This window comes from Camellia sinensis, chromosome 6 (assembly GCF_055761805.1).
Source record: "Camellia sinensis isolate YWXY chromosome 6, ASM5576180v1, whole genome shotgun sequence".
NCBI lineage: Eukaryota > Viridiplantae > Streptophyta > Magnoliopsida > Ericales > Theaceae > Camellia > Camellia sinensis.
This window is the reverse complement of record NC_138966.1, coordinates 15960001-15974284: the sequence shown is the minus strand read 5'-3', so window position 1 is coordinate 15974284 and position 14284 is coordinate 15960001. Positions and strand designations below refer to the sequence as shown.

General features: G+C 36.2%; 2 protein-coding genes across 5 annotated transcripts in view; one reads left to right on the top strand and one right to left on the bottom strand.

Annotated features, from left to right (window-relative positions):
* Positions 1-1787: 1787 nt before the first annotated feature.
* LOC114284542 (Pentatricopeptide repeat (PPR-like) superfamily protein) lies at positions 1788-11495 on the top strand. Of its 4 annotated transcripts, none has more exons than XM_082873368.1 (6): positions 1788-4193; positions 5070-5222; positions 5350-5421; positions 10536-10730; positions 10943-11048; positions 11280-11495. In XM_082873368.1, exons 1-4 carry the CDS (start codon positions 2394-2396, stop codon positions 10644-10646), a joined length of 2136 nt encoding a protein of 711 aa, XP_082729494.1. In that variant the 5' UTR covers positions 1788-2393; the 3' UTR covers positions 10647-10730; positions 10943-11048; positions 11280-11495. The 4 variants fall into 4 exon arrangements, with proteins under 4 accessions (XP_082729494.1, XP_082729492.1, XP_082729493.1 ...); XM_082873366.1 differs by having other exon boundaries at positions 10873-11048; XM_082873367.1 differs by lacking the exon at positions 11280-11495 and having other exon boundaries at positions 10943-11240.
* A 1614-nt stretch (positions 11496-13109) lies between these two features.
* Positions 13110-14284, bottom strand: part of LOC114284534 (Zn-dependent exopeptidases superfamily protein) — a 6076-nt gene continuing 4901 nt past the window's right edge. Inside the window, exons 9-11 of the mRNA XM_028227473.2 lie at positions 14092-14164; positions 13926-14000; positions 13110-13553 (exon numbers count right to left, since the gene is read on the bottom strand). Of these exons, the coding sequence (XP_028083274.2) occupies positions 13242-13553; positions 13926-14000; positions 14092-14164 (460 nt within the window). The 3' untranslated portion in view covers positions 13110-13241. The remainder of the gene's footprint in view (positions 13554-13925; positions 14001-14091; positions 14165-14284) is intronic.

Sequence of the window (14284 nt, the reverse complement as noted above, 5' to 3'; positions counted from 1 at the left end):
GCAAATACCTCAAAAGAGAAATGTGTTTTGTGCTAGGAATGTCTATTTCTTTTGTCTGTCGTGTGTCTCTATTACCTACACATTTATCTATCATCTACCATGTGATCAGTTGACATGTGCGGAAAAGTGTTTGAGATTTGAATACCTAAAAAACTGGGTTGGATGTTCTTAAAATTTTTTTACATGATATATTAGAGTCAAGTCTTAGATTGTTGGTTTTGGTGTTGTGAGGGTCCATAGGCTTTGTCCTCAGCTCATCTCATGTTGTCGTTCTGAATAGTTTTTATTGTAAGATTTATCGAGTAAATCATTCATTTAAAAAAAAAAATCAGATTAATTAAATATTTGTAAGCTCAAAATAAAATTACATTTGTTTTCAAAAAAATAAATAATTAGAATAATTTTGATAATTTATTTTAATGGTTCATATTATTAATGTAGGTACAGGACAAAACCCCATCGGCACAACATGCTCCCATCTCTCTCGTAATACAACAAAATGTATATCTACAAAACGTAGAATTATTATAAGTGCAATGTCATAGATCTGAAAAATATTATTAATTTTTTTAAAATAATATTATATGCACTAATTGATATATTAATTAGTGTACTAATAGATGATATGATATAATTTTAGAGGTTTTGGATATTTGTAATTTATATAATAGAAGAGATCAGTAATAAGGACACAAGGTATGTTGGTATATTAGTTGACATACTAATTAGTGCTTATATAGCGCTATCGAATTTTTTTACATAATACTTCTATGAGTGTAAGATCTACGCATGAGACTTATATACCTAAGGGTCTGTTTGGTAACGTTTACTTTTTCAGTTTATATTTACAAAAATTTTATAAATTGATTTCTGTTTATTTTTAGAAAAGCATACACTACAAAAACGTTTGGTAATTGACAAAATGTTTAAAAAAATTTAAAAATTTAAAAATATAAAAAAGAGTGAGAAATGACAAGTGACGGCGGAAGACGGTGGTGGAAAGTGGTGACGGTGGGTGGTGGGTAGCGGGTGGTGGTGAGTGGTGGTGGGTGGGTGAGTGGGTGACGGTAGCGGGTGGTAGCGAGTGGATAGTGGTGGTGGTGGTGGCAGGTGGGTGGGTGACGGTGGTGGGTGGTGGGTGGTGGGTGGTAGCAAGTGGGTGGTGGTGGCAGATGGGTAGTGGTGGGTAGTGGCGGGTAGGTAGCGGCGGATGGGTGACGGTGGCGGGTGGTGGATGGTAGCGAGTGGGTGGTGGTGGCGGGTGGTGGTGGCAGGTGGGTGGCGGATGGCGGGTGGTAGCGGTGCTGGGTGGGTGGGTGACGGTGGCGGGTGGTAGCGAGTGAGTGGGTGGTGGTGGGTGGTGATGGCAGGTGGGTGGTGGGTGATGGTGGTGGTGGTGGGTGGTGGGTGGTGGCGGCGAGTGGGTGGCAGGTGGCGGGTGGTGGCAGGTGGTGGGTGGCTAGTGGTGGCCGATGGTGGCAGGTGGGTGGTAGTGGCGGGTGGTAGGTGGTAGTGGCGGGTGGTAGGTGGTAGTGGCGAGTGGTGGGTGGTAGCGGGTGGATGGCAGGTGGGTAGTGGTGGTGGTGGCGGCGGCGGCGGCGAGTGGTGAGTAGTGGTGGCGAATGGATGACAGGTGGGTGGTGGGGACATGTGGGTGGTGAGTGGTGGCAGTGGGGGGTGGGTGGTGGTGACGAAAGACGGTGGTGGAAAATGGTGGCGGGTGGTGGCTAGTGTTGGGTGGTAAAAAAAAAAAAAAACTCAAAACTCAAAACGGAAACATATTTTTTTAGTTTATATTTTCTGGCCAAATTTATAAATTGAGACCACTGATTTATAAATCAAAAATTTACCAAACAAGTTTTTATTTGAGTTTTTAAAATTTTATAAATATAAACAGAAAACTGAAAACGTAAGTGTTATCAAATGACACCAGTATTGTGTATGTATTGTTTAGGGAAAACGTTCTGGTGTACACTTTTTATAGGTGTATATTATATGTAATATATTATAAAAATATATAATTTTATTATAAAATTTCGTAATATCAATGCGTAATCTTATTATAAATTAACATAATAAAAATTATCAAAATTAAGGCCTAATTCAGAATAAATTATTTTAATAATTTTTTAATTTTTTACGAAAAAATATATATATAAAAATAAAAGAATAATGTGATAATTTATATTAATTTTTTGATTAAAAGATAAAATTATCAAATGAGACATAAGTCACAAATTTTTACATTAATCATAAAATTTTAAATATTTTTGTTACATCAATTTGTACGTATTTTATAGTAAAATTATACAATGTTGTGGTAGGTTACGTATGCTATTTCCCATTTCCCGTTGTTTAGATTTTTTGTGGGTCTCTCCACGGTTTGTGATTCTATGAACCAGAGCAACTTGTGCTTACATGGCTGGTTCTCTCTCGCTCGTAACAACAACAACATGAATATGCTTCTTCTCCCTCCACCACTACCCACTCGCCTCCCTTCACTTCACTTCCCTCCTTCAATCTCCCCCCACCACCACAACCACCACCACCGCCGCCGCCGCCATATCTTTCTCGCCGCCACAACCACCACAACCTCCCTCTACTCCAAACACCTCGACGCCAACGACGACGACCTCGCCTCCTTGCATAACCGCCGCTACGACTTCTCTCCCCTCCTCCACTTCCTCTCCACCACCACCACCGCCGCCGCCGCCGCCGCCGCCTCATCTCCGCCGACCTCACTCGACCCCACCGAGCTCCGACTCGCCGAGTCCTACCGAGCCGTCCCAGCTCCACTCTGGCACTCCCTCCTCAAATCTCTCTGCTCATCACAATCCTCAATCACAATCGCTTACTCACTCGTCACTTGGCTCCAAAAACACAATCTCTGTTTCTCATACGAATTGCTTTACTCCATTCTCATTCACGCTCTTGGTCGCTCCGAAAAGCTCTACGAAGCCTTCTTGCTTTCGCAGCGACAGACTCTAACGCCCTTGACTTACAATGCTTTGATTGGGGCTTGTGCTCGCAACGACGATCTCGAAAAAGCCCTCAATTTGATGTCTCGGATGCGTGGCGATGGTTATCAATCGGATTTCGTCAATTACAGCTTGGTTATTCAGTCTCTCACTCGTAGTAACAAAATTGATTCGGTGATGTTGCTCAAATTGTATGAAGAAATTGAGGAAGATAAGATTGAGTTGGATGGGCAGTTGTTGAATGATATAATTGTAGGGTTTGCCAAGGCGGGTGATGTCAATCGAGCTATGTTTTTCTTGGCTGTGATTCAGGGGAATGGGTTGAGCCCTAGGACTTCCACGATTGTTACGGTTATATCTGCTTTGGGGAATTGTGGGAGGACTGTGGAGGCAGAGGCGATTTTTGAGGAGTTGAAAGAAGGTGGATTGAAGCCTAGGACTAGAGCTTACAATGCACTTCTTAAAGGGTATGTGAAGACCGGTTCATTGAGAGATGCGGAGTCGATTGTATCGGAGATGGAAAGAAGCGGGGTTACTCCGGACGAGCAAACTTATAGTCTTCTTATCGATGCATATGCGAATGCGGGTCGATGGGAAAGCGCAAGAATCGTGTTGAAGGAAATGGAAGCTAGTAATGTGCAACCCAATTCATATGTTTTTAGTAGGATTTTAGCAAGTTATCGTGACAGAGGTGAGTGGCAAAGATCATTTCAAGTTCTTAAGGAGATGAAGAATAGTGGGGTGCAGCCTGATAGGCATTTTTATAATGTGATGATTGATGCTTTTGGGAAGTATAATTGTCTTGATCATGCAATGACCACATTTGAAAGAATGAGATCAGAGGGGATTGAGCCTGATAATGTTACATGGAATACCCTTATAGATTGTCATAGTAAATTAGGGCACCATAAGAAAGCAGAGGAATTGTTTGAGGAAATGCAGGAAAGTGGATTCACACCTTGCACTACAACATATAATATAATGATCAATTCTTTTGGGGAACAGGAGAGATGGGAGGCGGTGAAGAGCTTGCTGGGGAAAATGCAGAATCAGGGTTTACTGCCCAATGTTGTTACATACACCACACTTGTCAATATTTATGGACAATCGGGGAGATTTAATGAGGCAATCGAATGCTTGGAGAACATGAAATCTGCAGGGTTGAAACCATCGCCAACCATGTATAATGCTTTAATCAATGCTTATGCACAGAGGGTATGTTATTGCTTTAATCAATGCTTATGCTTTTTGTGAATATTTTGATAAATTAGTTGTTGGTGTTACTTTCACGTATGGTGTCACTTATTGCAATCTTAGCCTGACAACTTTTTACACTCACAAAGGGGTTACCTTACAACTATTGTATTTGTATTATTTGGAATCAGTGAAACATTTGGGTACAGTTCATAATTGAAAATCATCCTTGACACTGCTGATAACAACAGCAAAAAAAAATGATTCAGGTTGTGACTATTACATTTAGACCCATTAAATCTCCTCTTATCCGGTTCTACACACATTTCTGCATGTGTATTAAAGAACAAAAACATTGTTAGGGTCTATTTTGTCATATCTATATATATTTTCATGGTCAGTTTGCTTGTTTATTTCAATGTTGTAAGGCCTCTGTCTCTGTCAGACATCAGTAGTGTTGTTATTGGGCACATAGGGAAAGGTGTATTTAACAAGTCACTCTCTTTGGCACAGTAACATTAGAAAGGACTATTACCAGAAGGAAAAAAAAAAAAAAAAACAAACAAACCTGAGAAGGGTCAAGTAAATGCTGATCAAAAATATTTTAAGCCAAGCTAACTTAGAAAAGGCAAAAAATGAAATGACCAGGCTCAATGTTTTGGTATGAATGTCGATCATCTATGTTTGTATCCACTGACAAGAATGCAAGTTCCTTTGAAAACAATTAGATTGCATACCAAAGGATGGAGCCTGCATGAAAACTATGAGACACTGTAATTCGCATCTAAAATGTGTCGACCAATTGAACTCTGGTTAAAATCTTCCAGTTTTAGTTAGATATCTGTTCTCGTGATTGGAGTTTATTTCTGAGCATGCATCTTCTTCTATTTTTGACAGGGTTTGTCTGAGCAAGCAGTAAATGCATTTAGGATAATGAGAGCTGATGGTCTAAAGCCCAGTTCATTAGCTCTTAATTCATTGATTAATGCATTTGGTGAGGATAGGAGGGATGCAGAAGCCTTTTCTGTATTGCAGTACATGAAAGAAAATGTAAGTTGTTGTCTTTGTATTGTTCTAACTATACATTTAAAAAAAAATAAAAAATAAAAAATTTGTGTGCTGTTGTTCACATTGTTTCTCTTATCTGAATACATGTTCACGTGATCTATAACTGCAGGACTTGAAGGCAGATGTAGTTACCTATACTACACTTATGAAAGCTCTAATTCGTGTGGAAAAGTTTGATCAGGTAAAAAAAACAAAAACAAATTTAGTGTTGTTTTCTTTGTTACCAAAAGTGATGACCCTTGGCTGCTATTATCCGACATAATTCCACCTGTGTTTATTGTGTGTACTCACCCTTTATTTTTTCTTCTATGCTCTCATTGTCGACTCTATTTGGTTCTTGTGATGTCTGTGTGTATATGTTTTGCTTCTTATTCCTTCAATACCCTTCCAGTTTCTATAGTTCAAGTTGTTCTTGTTAAGCATGTTGCTTGGCACTTCTTGCATGTTCTTGTTCTGGGCATCTTCTTAGTGTTTGTTCAAATATTTTGCTTGCTAACTAGAGTATGGATCAATGATCAAAAGTTGTAACATTTCAATTTGGAAAGAGAATATAACTGTATGAATTGTCCTTCCATGCAATATGTAGGCGACAATACCATGTTCAAAGAGCTTGTCAACCTACAGGACAAGAAAACTTCAATCTTTGCTTTTTGTTGTCATCTTGGAACTTCATAAGCATGCTAGAGACATCAACTTGATTGTGGCTTTGCCACTGAGCTACTCACCTATCATTTTTGATGGTTATCAATTTTATGTTGAAGAAAATTCAAAGCAAAAATGGTTCTTCAAAAAGAAAAAATGCAAACAAAGCACCACAAAAGGGGATGCAACCTTGTACAAACCAAGTATACAGAACACATACAAAAATAAAAACAAAAAATGTATCCCTACTACGTATGTACGGGTTCATACAATACAACTCTTCCAAAAAGTCAACAAATCATTTAAAGAAAGAGGGTTGAATACAGTTTTGGTTCCTAAAGTATACGCTTTGTGTCATTATGATCTCCAACTTTTCAATTGTATCAATTTAGTTGCCAATGTACAAAATGTGCTTTAAATGATCCCCATGTCTGACACTGTCCGTATTCCTTGAAGGATGCAGGGACATTTTGGACGTTTCATCCCCCTTCCCCCTCTATGACAGGCACTCCATCCCCCGTCACAACCTCTCCCACTCCCACTCCCTCACCAGCCAAAACCCTCCCTCCCCACTCCTCACGACAGCCACCACCCCTCATACCAAATAAGTTCTCTATTCCAGTTTTGGTTGCAGACCTTACTGAGCTATCTGTTTGTTGAAGACCTTAAGAAACTAGCAAAAGTGGCCTGGTCTGGGCTTACATTAGTTCTATGTCATTGAACAGTTCAAGGCCTTCTTCATGGATTCCTTTTTTTGACTTAAGCCAAGATCATGGCTGTCCATGGAACTAAGTTTGTGTAACACTGTATTTGCTTTCTTAAATCTGCCACATTTTCCTTACATGTTGACCAGTGAATTATGATTACCCACCAAAGTTTCTGAAGCAGCTGTCATCACTGTTGCTTTAGCAGAATTTGCTTGCCCATTGCTAAATTTAATGTATTTGGTGCTATGCTCAACATGGTTGCACTGTCTCCTATCAAACCCATTGAGTTGTAATTCATGGAAGGGATGAAATGATTTTTTGTATTGCCCATACTATTCATATTCCATGACTATCATGTCGTAAGAGACACTATCCAACTCTGGCATCTCATCAAAGAGTTTTCTTGCATCATCTATGCTGTCATTCTTCGAGTAGAAATACAGTAAGGCATTTCCCAAAAACACATTCTAAACAAAAGGCACATAGCACCGTCGCAAAAGTAAAATTGGTTGGCTTCGACCCAAATTTTGCATTACTATAAAAGGTCTATGGCTTTATCATTTAGTCCATCTTTAGTGTACCTGGTTATCACGGCATTGAACGTCATTGAATCTTTTTTTTTAATTTTTTTGTTGAAGAGCAACAAAACAATTTTATTGAAATAAAAGATGAAAACAAGCAGAGGACTAGAAGTCCTCATACAAAAGCAAGAAAACAAAACTAAGAACCGGAAAATCGCCTACTAAACCATATTATAATCCAACAATACGTGTGACAAACAGCCATTGAATCTCCTACTGAACGCCATTGAATCTCTGGCAGGCATTTCTATGAAAAGCCCAAAGGCTTGATCATGACAATGGCTTTTGCAATGGGAATCAACCTAGCTTTTGCAGATGATAAGGGAGGAATCATGTTAAAATTTGACCAAATATGGGCTTGAACTACTTTTTTCCATCCCCAAATCATCATATCCTGATAGGAGAGTCGCAAACTATGTGGGTGTTTGGGAAGTTGCTATTTTAGTAGGCTATTTTTGTTTTTGGCTATTTTAGGAAGCTAAAATTTTTGTGTTTTGAAAGATAGTTGGATTTTTTTGTAGTTGGATGTGATGTTTGTGAGAGAAAAAGTGAAATGATTATGGGTTTGATGTGACATTTTGTTTTATTGATTATGTTAGCTTATTTTGTCTTTTAGTGCTATTTTAACCAAAAAAACTAAAAAAAGCTCTTCCCAAACACCTCCTATGTTACCAGAAAAAGCTAATGCCTTATTGAATTACATATTAGTACACACATTCCAAAGGTACATTTCCATTCAAAAATGGTAAATTTAGTGATCTGAAGCGATCCCAAAAGTTTTTTCCCAATACATTTCCTTAAATGTTACCTTAGAAGGAAAAAAATCAATATAATGAACTAAAATCTAAGACGATTTAAGTTAAAAACATCAACAATGAAGAGGGAAAAAAAAAATTATATATATATTTTTTATTGGATGCCTAATAGTTAAAAGAAAATTACTTGTCCCAATTTCTAAGAGATCCGAATCCATTAAGAAAATAGTATTTTTGAGATAATACATGAATATATAAAGATAATCTTGTGAGATAGGGATATGCACCCGAGACATGAGAAATAAGAGACGAGATTGACAACAGAAACCCTCCGTCAATATATATATATACATATATATCCATCCAATACATGAGTTATAAGTGTCACATGCATCCTATATTCAAATTCACTATATGACATGAATATTAAGCATGTGAGGCATTACATCCAATTATAATATCTAAGTTCTCAAAAGAGAATGCCCCAAGGGCTTACATATATCAAGGGCCATACCCTATTACAACAAAAGGGGTTTCAAAAAAAAAAAGTAAGGCCTAAGGTTTTATAAAATAAGCAAAACAAAATGAGCTTCTTGCTCTCACAATCCTCGGGCTATCTTCTTAGAGGAGGCACACCATCAATACCTGAAAATGATTTTTTGCGAAGGGATGAGCACTAGGCCCAGTAAAGATAATCTTAACTAAATAAGTAAAGCATCGAGTATGCATATGATTATGGATGCCAATGCACATGTTGTTTCAATGATAGGACCATTTTCGAAAAACATAAGATTTTCCAAATGACTTACCAATTCCACGACTTTCATAAACCAAAAGAGTATTTATCAATTCGAAAACACAATGAATCCTATGTATGTATCTGCCAGTAGTCTATCAAAGAACTACCAACACCACCTCCACTTTACCGGTTGCTAATCGGAAGGAAATTGGTACCTAGTCTGTGCGGATTTCCGGTCTTTCACTGAAAACCTCAAGCCAACTTAATTCAACATTTCAAATCATTTTATACACTATCCGGATTCACCCACAATTATTCAACAAATTCCAATAATCTCCAATCATTTCATAAACAGGACAAAATTATAATTTCTCCAACGCATAATTTAGCAATATATATATATACAATGCAAAATGCTTGATGATAAAATGAGATGCTCTCAATGCATGATTTTCTAAATGGTTTCTCCTAAGTCATCAATCATTTCTACAACACCACAATGTAATCCTCCACTGATTGCCAAAAACAATTATCTCTAGTTGTATCTCAATTCAATATAATATCAAGATATTCTCAATTCAGCAAATGTACCCACTAATTCAACATTTCACAAACTTTCCAAATTCCTAGGGTTTGGAAAACATCAAAAATGAAGGGAAAAACAAATTATATTGGAGGCCTAATAGTTAAAAGAAAATTACTCTAGAAGTACCTTAAATTCTGAAGTGTAATATATACAAGTCTATCCTTATCGTACTACATTTAAACCATATGGCGTACCACGTTTCCGTTCCTGTTCAACGTATTGGAACGATCCACATTCCAGGTAACATAAATGTCACATAATCTGTGTCCATCCCTCATCTGCGCATCTCTGTGTAAAGTCTAAAAGCTTGGTGGAAGAAGAAGATGACAATGAAATGTCCAGACTGCCCTTGCTTTCGTCAAGGAGTAAGGACATTGTTGGACATGGGGATCTTTTAAACACAAATTTGGTATATTGGGGACTAAATTGACACAACTGAAATATTGGGGACCAAAGTGACACAAAGTGTATACTTTAGGGACCAAAAGTGTTTTTATGGATCACATGTTTATTGCATGCACTCGCCTTTTTTTTTTTTTTCCCTATGCTTTCTTTGTGGACTTTATTTAGTTCTCCTAACATCTATTTGTGTATGTTTGTTTTCTTATTTTTTAAATATTCTTCCAGTTTCTACTATTCAAGAAGTTGTGAATTATGTTGCTCGACACTTCTTACATGTCCTTGTTTTGGGGCATTTTCTTAATGTTTGTTTCAAATATTTGACTCACTAACTAGAGTATGGATTAAAGACCAAACAAGAAAATTTTAGGATCAGCGATCAAAAGTTGTTACGTTTCAACTTAGAAAGAAGCAACTGACAGCATACCATTCACCAAGAAGGGGATAATGAGCTTAGTATAGCATGAAACATTTCTTAATTTTTTTCAGTAATCCTGTGGGTCCCCTTCTGTACACTGCCTGTTTGCTATTGTGAATTTAAATTTAAAACTATTAGCATTCAAAAAGTGATATAATTGATCTTGAATCAGTGGACAGGGTTTTGCCCTTACAACCTCATAAATGTATGGTGCCATTTGAGTGTAGAAAAGTTAAATTCTGTCATTCATTTTCAGACATGTTCACTTTAGATGTTCTAGCTATAGCAATTACAAATCGTTTACAGTCTATGCCAGATATCCTCAAAATTCCAAATGGACATACTTTTAACAGAAAATCAAATGCCAATATATCAACTGTAATTGCTTCAGCTGTATTGAGTTGATATGTTGAGCATTTGCATAATTTGGTTTTATTAAAGATACTAATTAATTTTTTTAAATATCAGGTTCCAGCTGTTTATGAAGAAATGATTTTATCTGGGTGCACTCCAGACAGGAAAGCTAGAGCAATGTTACGATCTGCTCTGAGATACATGAAGCAGGCACTGAGGTCATAATTGAGAGCACAAGTCATCCAGCTGGTCAAATCAAAACTACACAATTAGCTAACCATGTTTGATGTAGTTGATAATCAATCAGAGGTTAGTTACTGAGCAATCCTAAACTATTATAGCTTATTATTTAATTCCAAGTTGGAAGGTATAGCTTTGACGTCAATTAAAACCAGTGTATTGGTTCAGAGTTCTGTTGAGTTCTTAACAATGATTTGCCCAAGTTTTGCAGTTCCCCTGAAATTCTCCTACACCAAGTAGTTATGTTTCTCTGATGTACATGCTGGGTTGTTCTCTATCAGATGGAACTCCTAGTGTGATGATGTTATAGAGACCGAGAATTGAAGACACATACCAGTATTTCAAGAATCAAAAAATGTGGAAGGACTTTAGCAATTCAAAACACCTGTAACACAATTTTTTTTTATCTTTTTTAATTGCACAAGTGCTTTTGCTTGTATCATAGTTGCGAAAATCAGAATTTTCATGTAATCATGGAAATAAATGTTGTAGACTCCTGATTTCATTAGTCATTTTGTATTCATAATATATTCAATATAAGGGAGGTAATCAATACATATAGTTACATTTTCTGCTTCATTGATTAGAGGAAACTTACTTTTGTTTGGTTTCTCTCAGGTTTACATCTTAACATGAGAAGATTTGAGAGGCTCGTGGAGCCCACCATATGTCCCGTTTCGATGACCATCATATGTCCCGTTTCAATGATTCGAACCATTTACTTTTTACGATTTGTTGAGTAGAATATTTATGTAAAAATTCAAAATGATTGGATATGTAGCTGTAAGTTTGAATCAATTTTAAATTACAAACAATGAATGGTTATTTTTAAAATTATATTTGTTGTATATTTTTTAAAACAAATATGATTAAAACATATAGCTATCGATATCTAATCATTTTAATTTTTTACATGAATATTCTGCTCAACGAGTTTAAAAAAGTGAATGGTTCGAATTATTGAAATCAGTTTTGAAATAGGCTTATTAAATCAAAACGTTTTCTCAAATTGAGATGATAACTCGAAAACATACAAAATTTTGAGAAATTTTCATACGCTCTATGCTTCAGCTTCATCATTTTTCAATCTGCTTTTAATTACAATAGGTATAACTATATTGATGGTGACAGCATCCTCTGAGAGGTCATATGATTTTAGTCTAATTTTACTGATTGTTAGATGCTATTGTTGGTCAAGGAAATCTTATTAAAAGTGTATTAAGAGGCAAAGAAATACAAAAAATTTACCTTTTAATTAATGGTTCTGTTTACTAGTCTACGTACAAAAGCAAATTGTACTTTTCATGATGCATAGCACAAGAAAATATTTGAGTGAAGAAGTTTCTTTCAATAGACGTTTTCCTGCCATAATTGAATTTCTTTTTTATTTTCTATCTCATCAATTGAAACAGATCCAACCTTGCAAGAGCCTGAGTCTGAATTTGCTAAAATTCCAAGACGGAGGTGACTCATTGTGAGACTAACTTTGACGTACTTCAGTAATCAAAATCATTCATCTCATACAATTGCTTGAAAAAATTAAGTTGATGTAACATCGATTGTCATATAATTAAATTATTTTTATTTACAGTAATGCTACAGACCCCCCCAGTGCCACGTGTCGGCCTGGGGGTGGTTGGAAACTCAAAAAAAAAAAAAAAAAAAAAATTGTTTTTTTGGACCAATGGGAAGGGACCCCAGTACCCCCACTGGAGGTCCAAAGCTTTATTCTTTTATTTATACAATTTACATATTTTTAAGAATAGATTGTCAATTTATCATGATATATATGTAATTTGATCATATGATTATTTATGTTTGATCAATTTAATTTTTTTACAACTATATTTTTCTCAACTTATCATATGAAATGAACAATTTAAATCATTGTGATGAATACAAATTAGTTTTACAATGCACCATCTTCACCTAAAAATCCAAACTCGCAATATTAGTTTTTCCAAATATCTATTGGAAATGGTATAAGTGGAAATTGCAAAAGACCTAGCAAGATCATGATATATAAAAAGGGTCCACCATATCTCCAACTAGACCATCCGGTCCACACTGTGAACTCACATTTAGGCCCACTTCAATGATCTAAACCGTTTACATTTTAAGATTCGTCGAATACATAATCCATATAAAAAATCAAGTTGACCAAATAACGATAACCACGTATTCGAATCAATTTTATATAAAAAAAAAATAAATAATGAAAAAATAAACGATTCATATAAAATTGATTCAAACATGTAGTTTTTATTATTCGATCGATTTGATTTTTTACATGAATGATGTATTCGACGAATCTTAAAATGTGAACGATTCGAATTATTAAAATAGAATCCAAAAATTAGCCTACTTTGCAGACTGAACGGTCCAGTTTTGATCTCCAAGCTGGACCGATATAAAAACATCACACACATCAGAGGGAAAGAATAAAAATGATGAAAACTAAATAAACAATTGCATTATCGTAAAAAAAAATGAACTATCACAAATCAAAAATTATACACCTCTCTCTCCCTCTCTCTCTCTCTCTCTCTCTCTTCAAATGATTGTGAGCAAAGGAAATTATCAGAGTGGGATACCAGAAACAAGTGGTCTATTACTCTTTGAGATTCTAGAACAAAACATGAACAGCAACAGCACTGAGGATAACAAGAAGAGCCTGAAATATGTCCTGATCTCCTGCATTCCAAGGTCAAGCACCTCCATCTTCTTCCCATATCTACTACTCCTCTCCATTAGATACCCATTCAGATAGTCATCTATCGATACCAACTTGTCCTTGTTGGAATTCGAGGCCTTTGAACCGAGTTCATCAAGCTGGTGCGTGCTCATATTGAACATTGCAAAGAATGCAGCCGACCAATCATTGATAACTTTCTGAAAACCAAAAGCGAAAAAAAAGAGCAATAATTATAGAATTTGCATAATATACCCTACTAGCGGTGGGTGCAAAGTGATTTTACATTTATATTTTCGAAGGGTTGAATGATTGAGGGGCGTTTTGATAAATGAGAAAGCATTTAGCAGTTATGGACAGTTTGATGAATGAGAAAAATCGTTCAACAGTTATTGGATGCAGCAGTAAGTAGATTTAAAGGGCATCTTTGGGAAAAAATAAACGACCTTTACGCCAAATGAGGTGTTCGTTTCATATAATAGAATAGATGTTCAAGAGGTTTCATATTAATGAACTGTAAACTCCCTCCCAAACAAAGAATCGGTTATCATTTTAGTCGTGACCTAACTTACATTGAAGGTAGTAAGATCAACAGGATTGAACATTTTAAAGCAGTCCCTTGAGGATGCTGTTCTGTCTCCATAGATCTGCCAATCAGTACACGTAACATAAAGATATTTGTGTGTTAAGAGTTGCTAAGGAATAAATGACAGGAAAAGAGAGTGCATTTTCACAAACCTCGAAGGTGAAAGCCATGGGCACTCTTGCAATGTCATACATGTAATCGGTTGCTGTTCCATGTGCCAAATACCTATTTATGCATGTTTTAAACTTGTGAATAGAACAAAAAAACAATTAACATGCAACAGCAATAATAATAAATTCTTCTCTGTAATACTAAATTAGTAGCTCTGCATCTGCTGATTTCAGA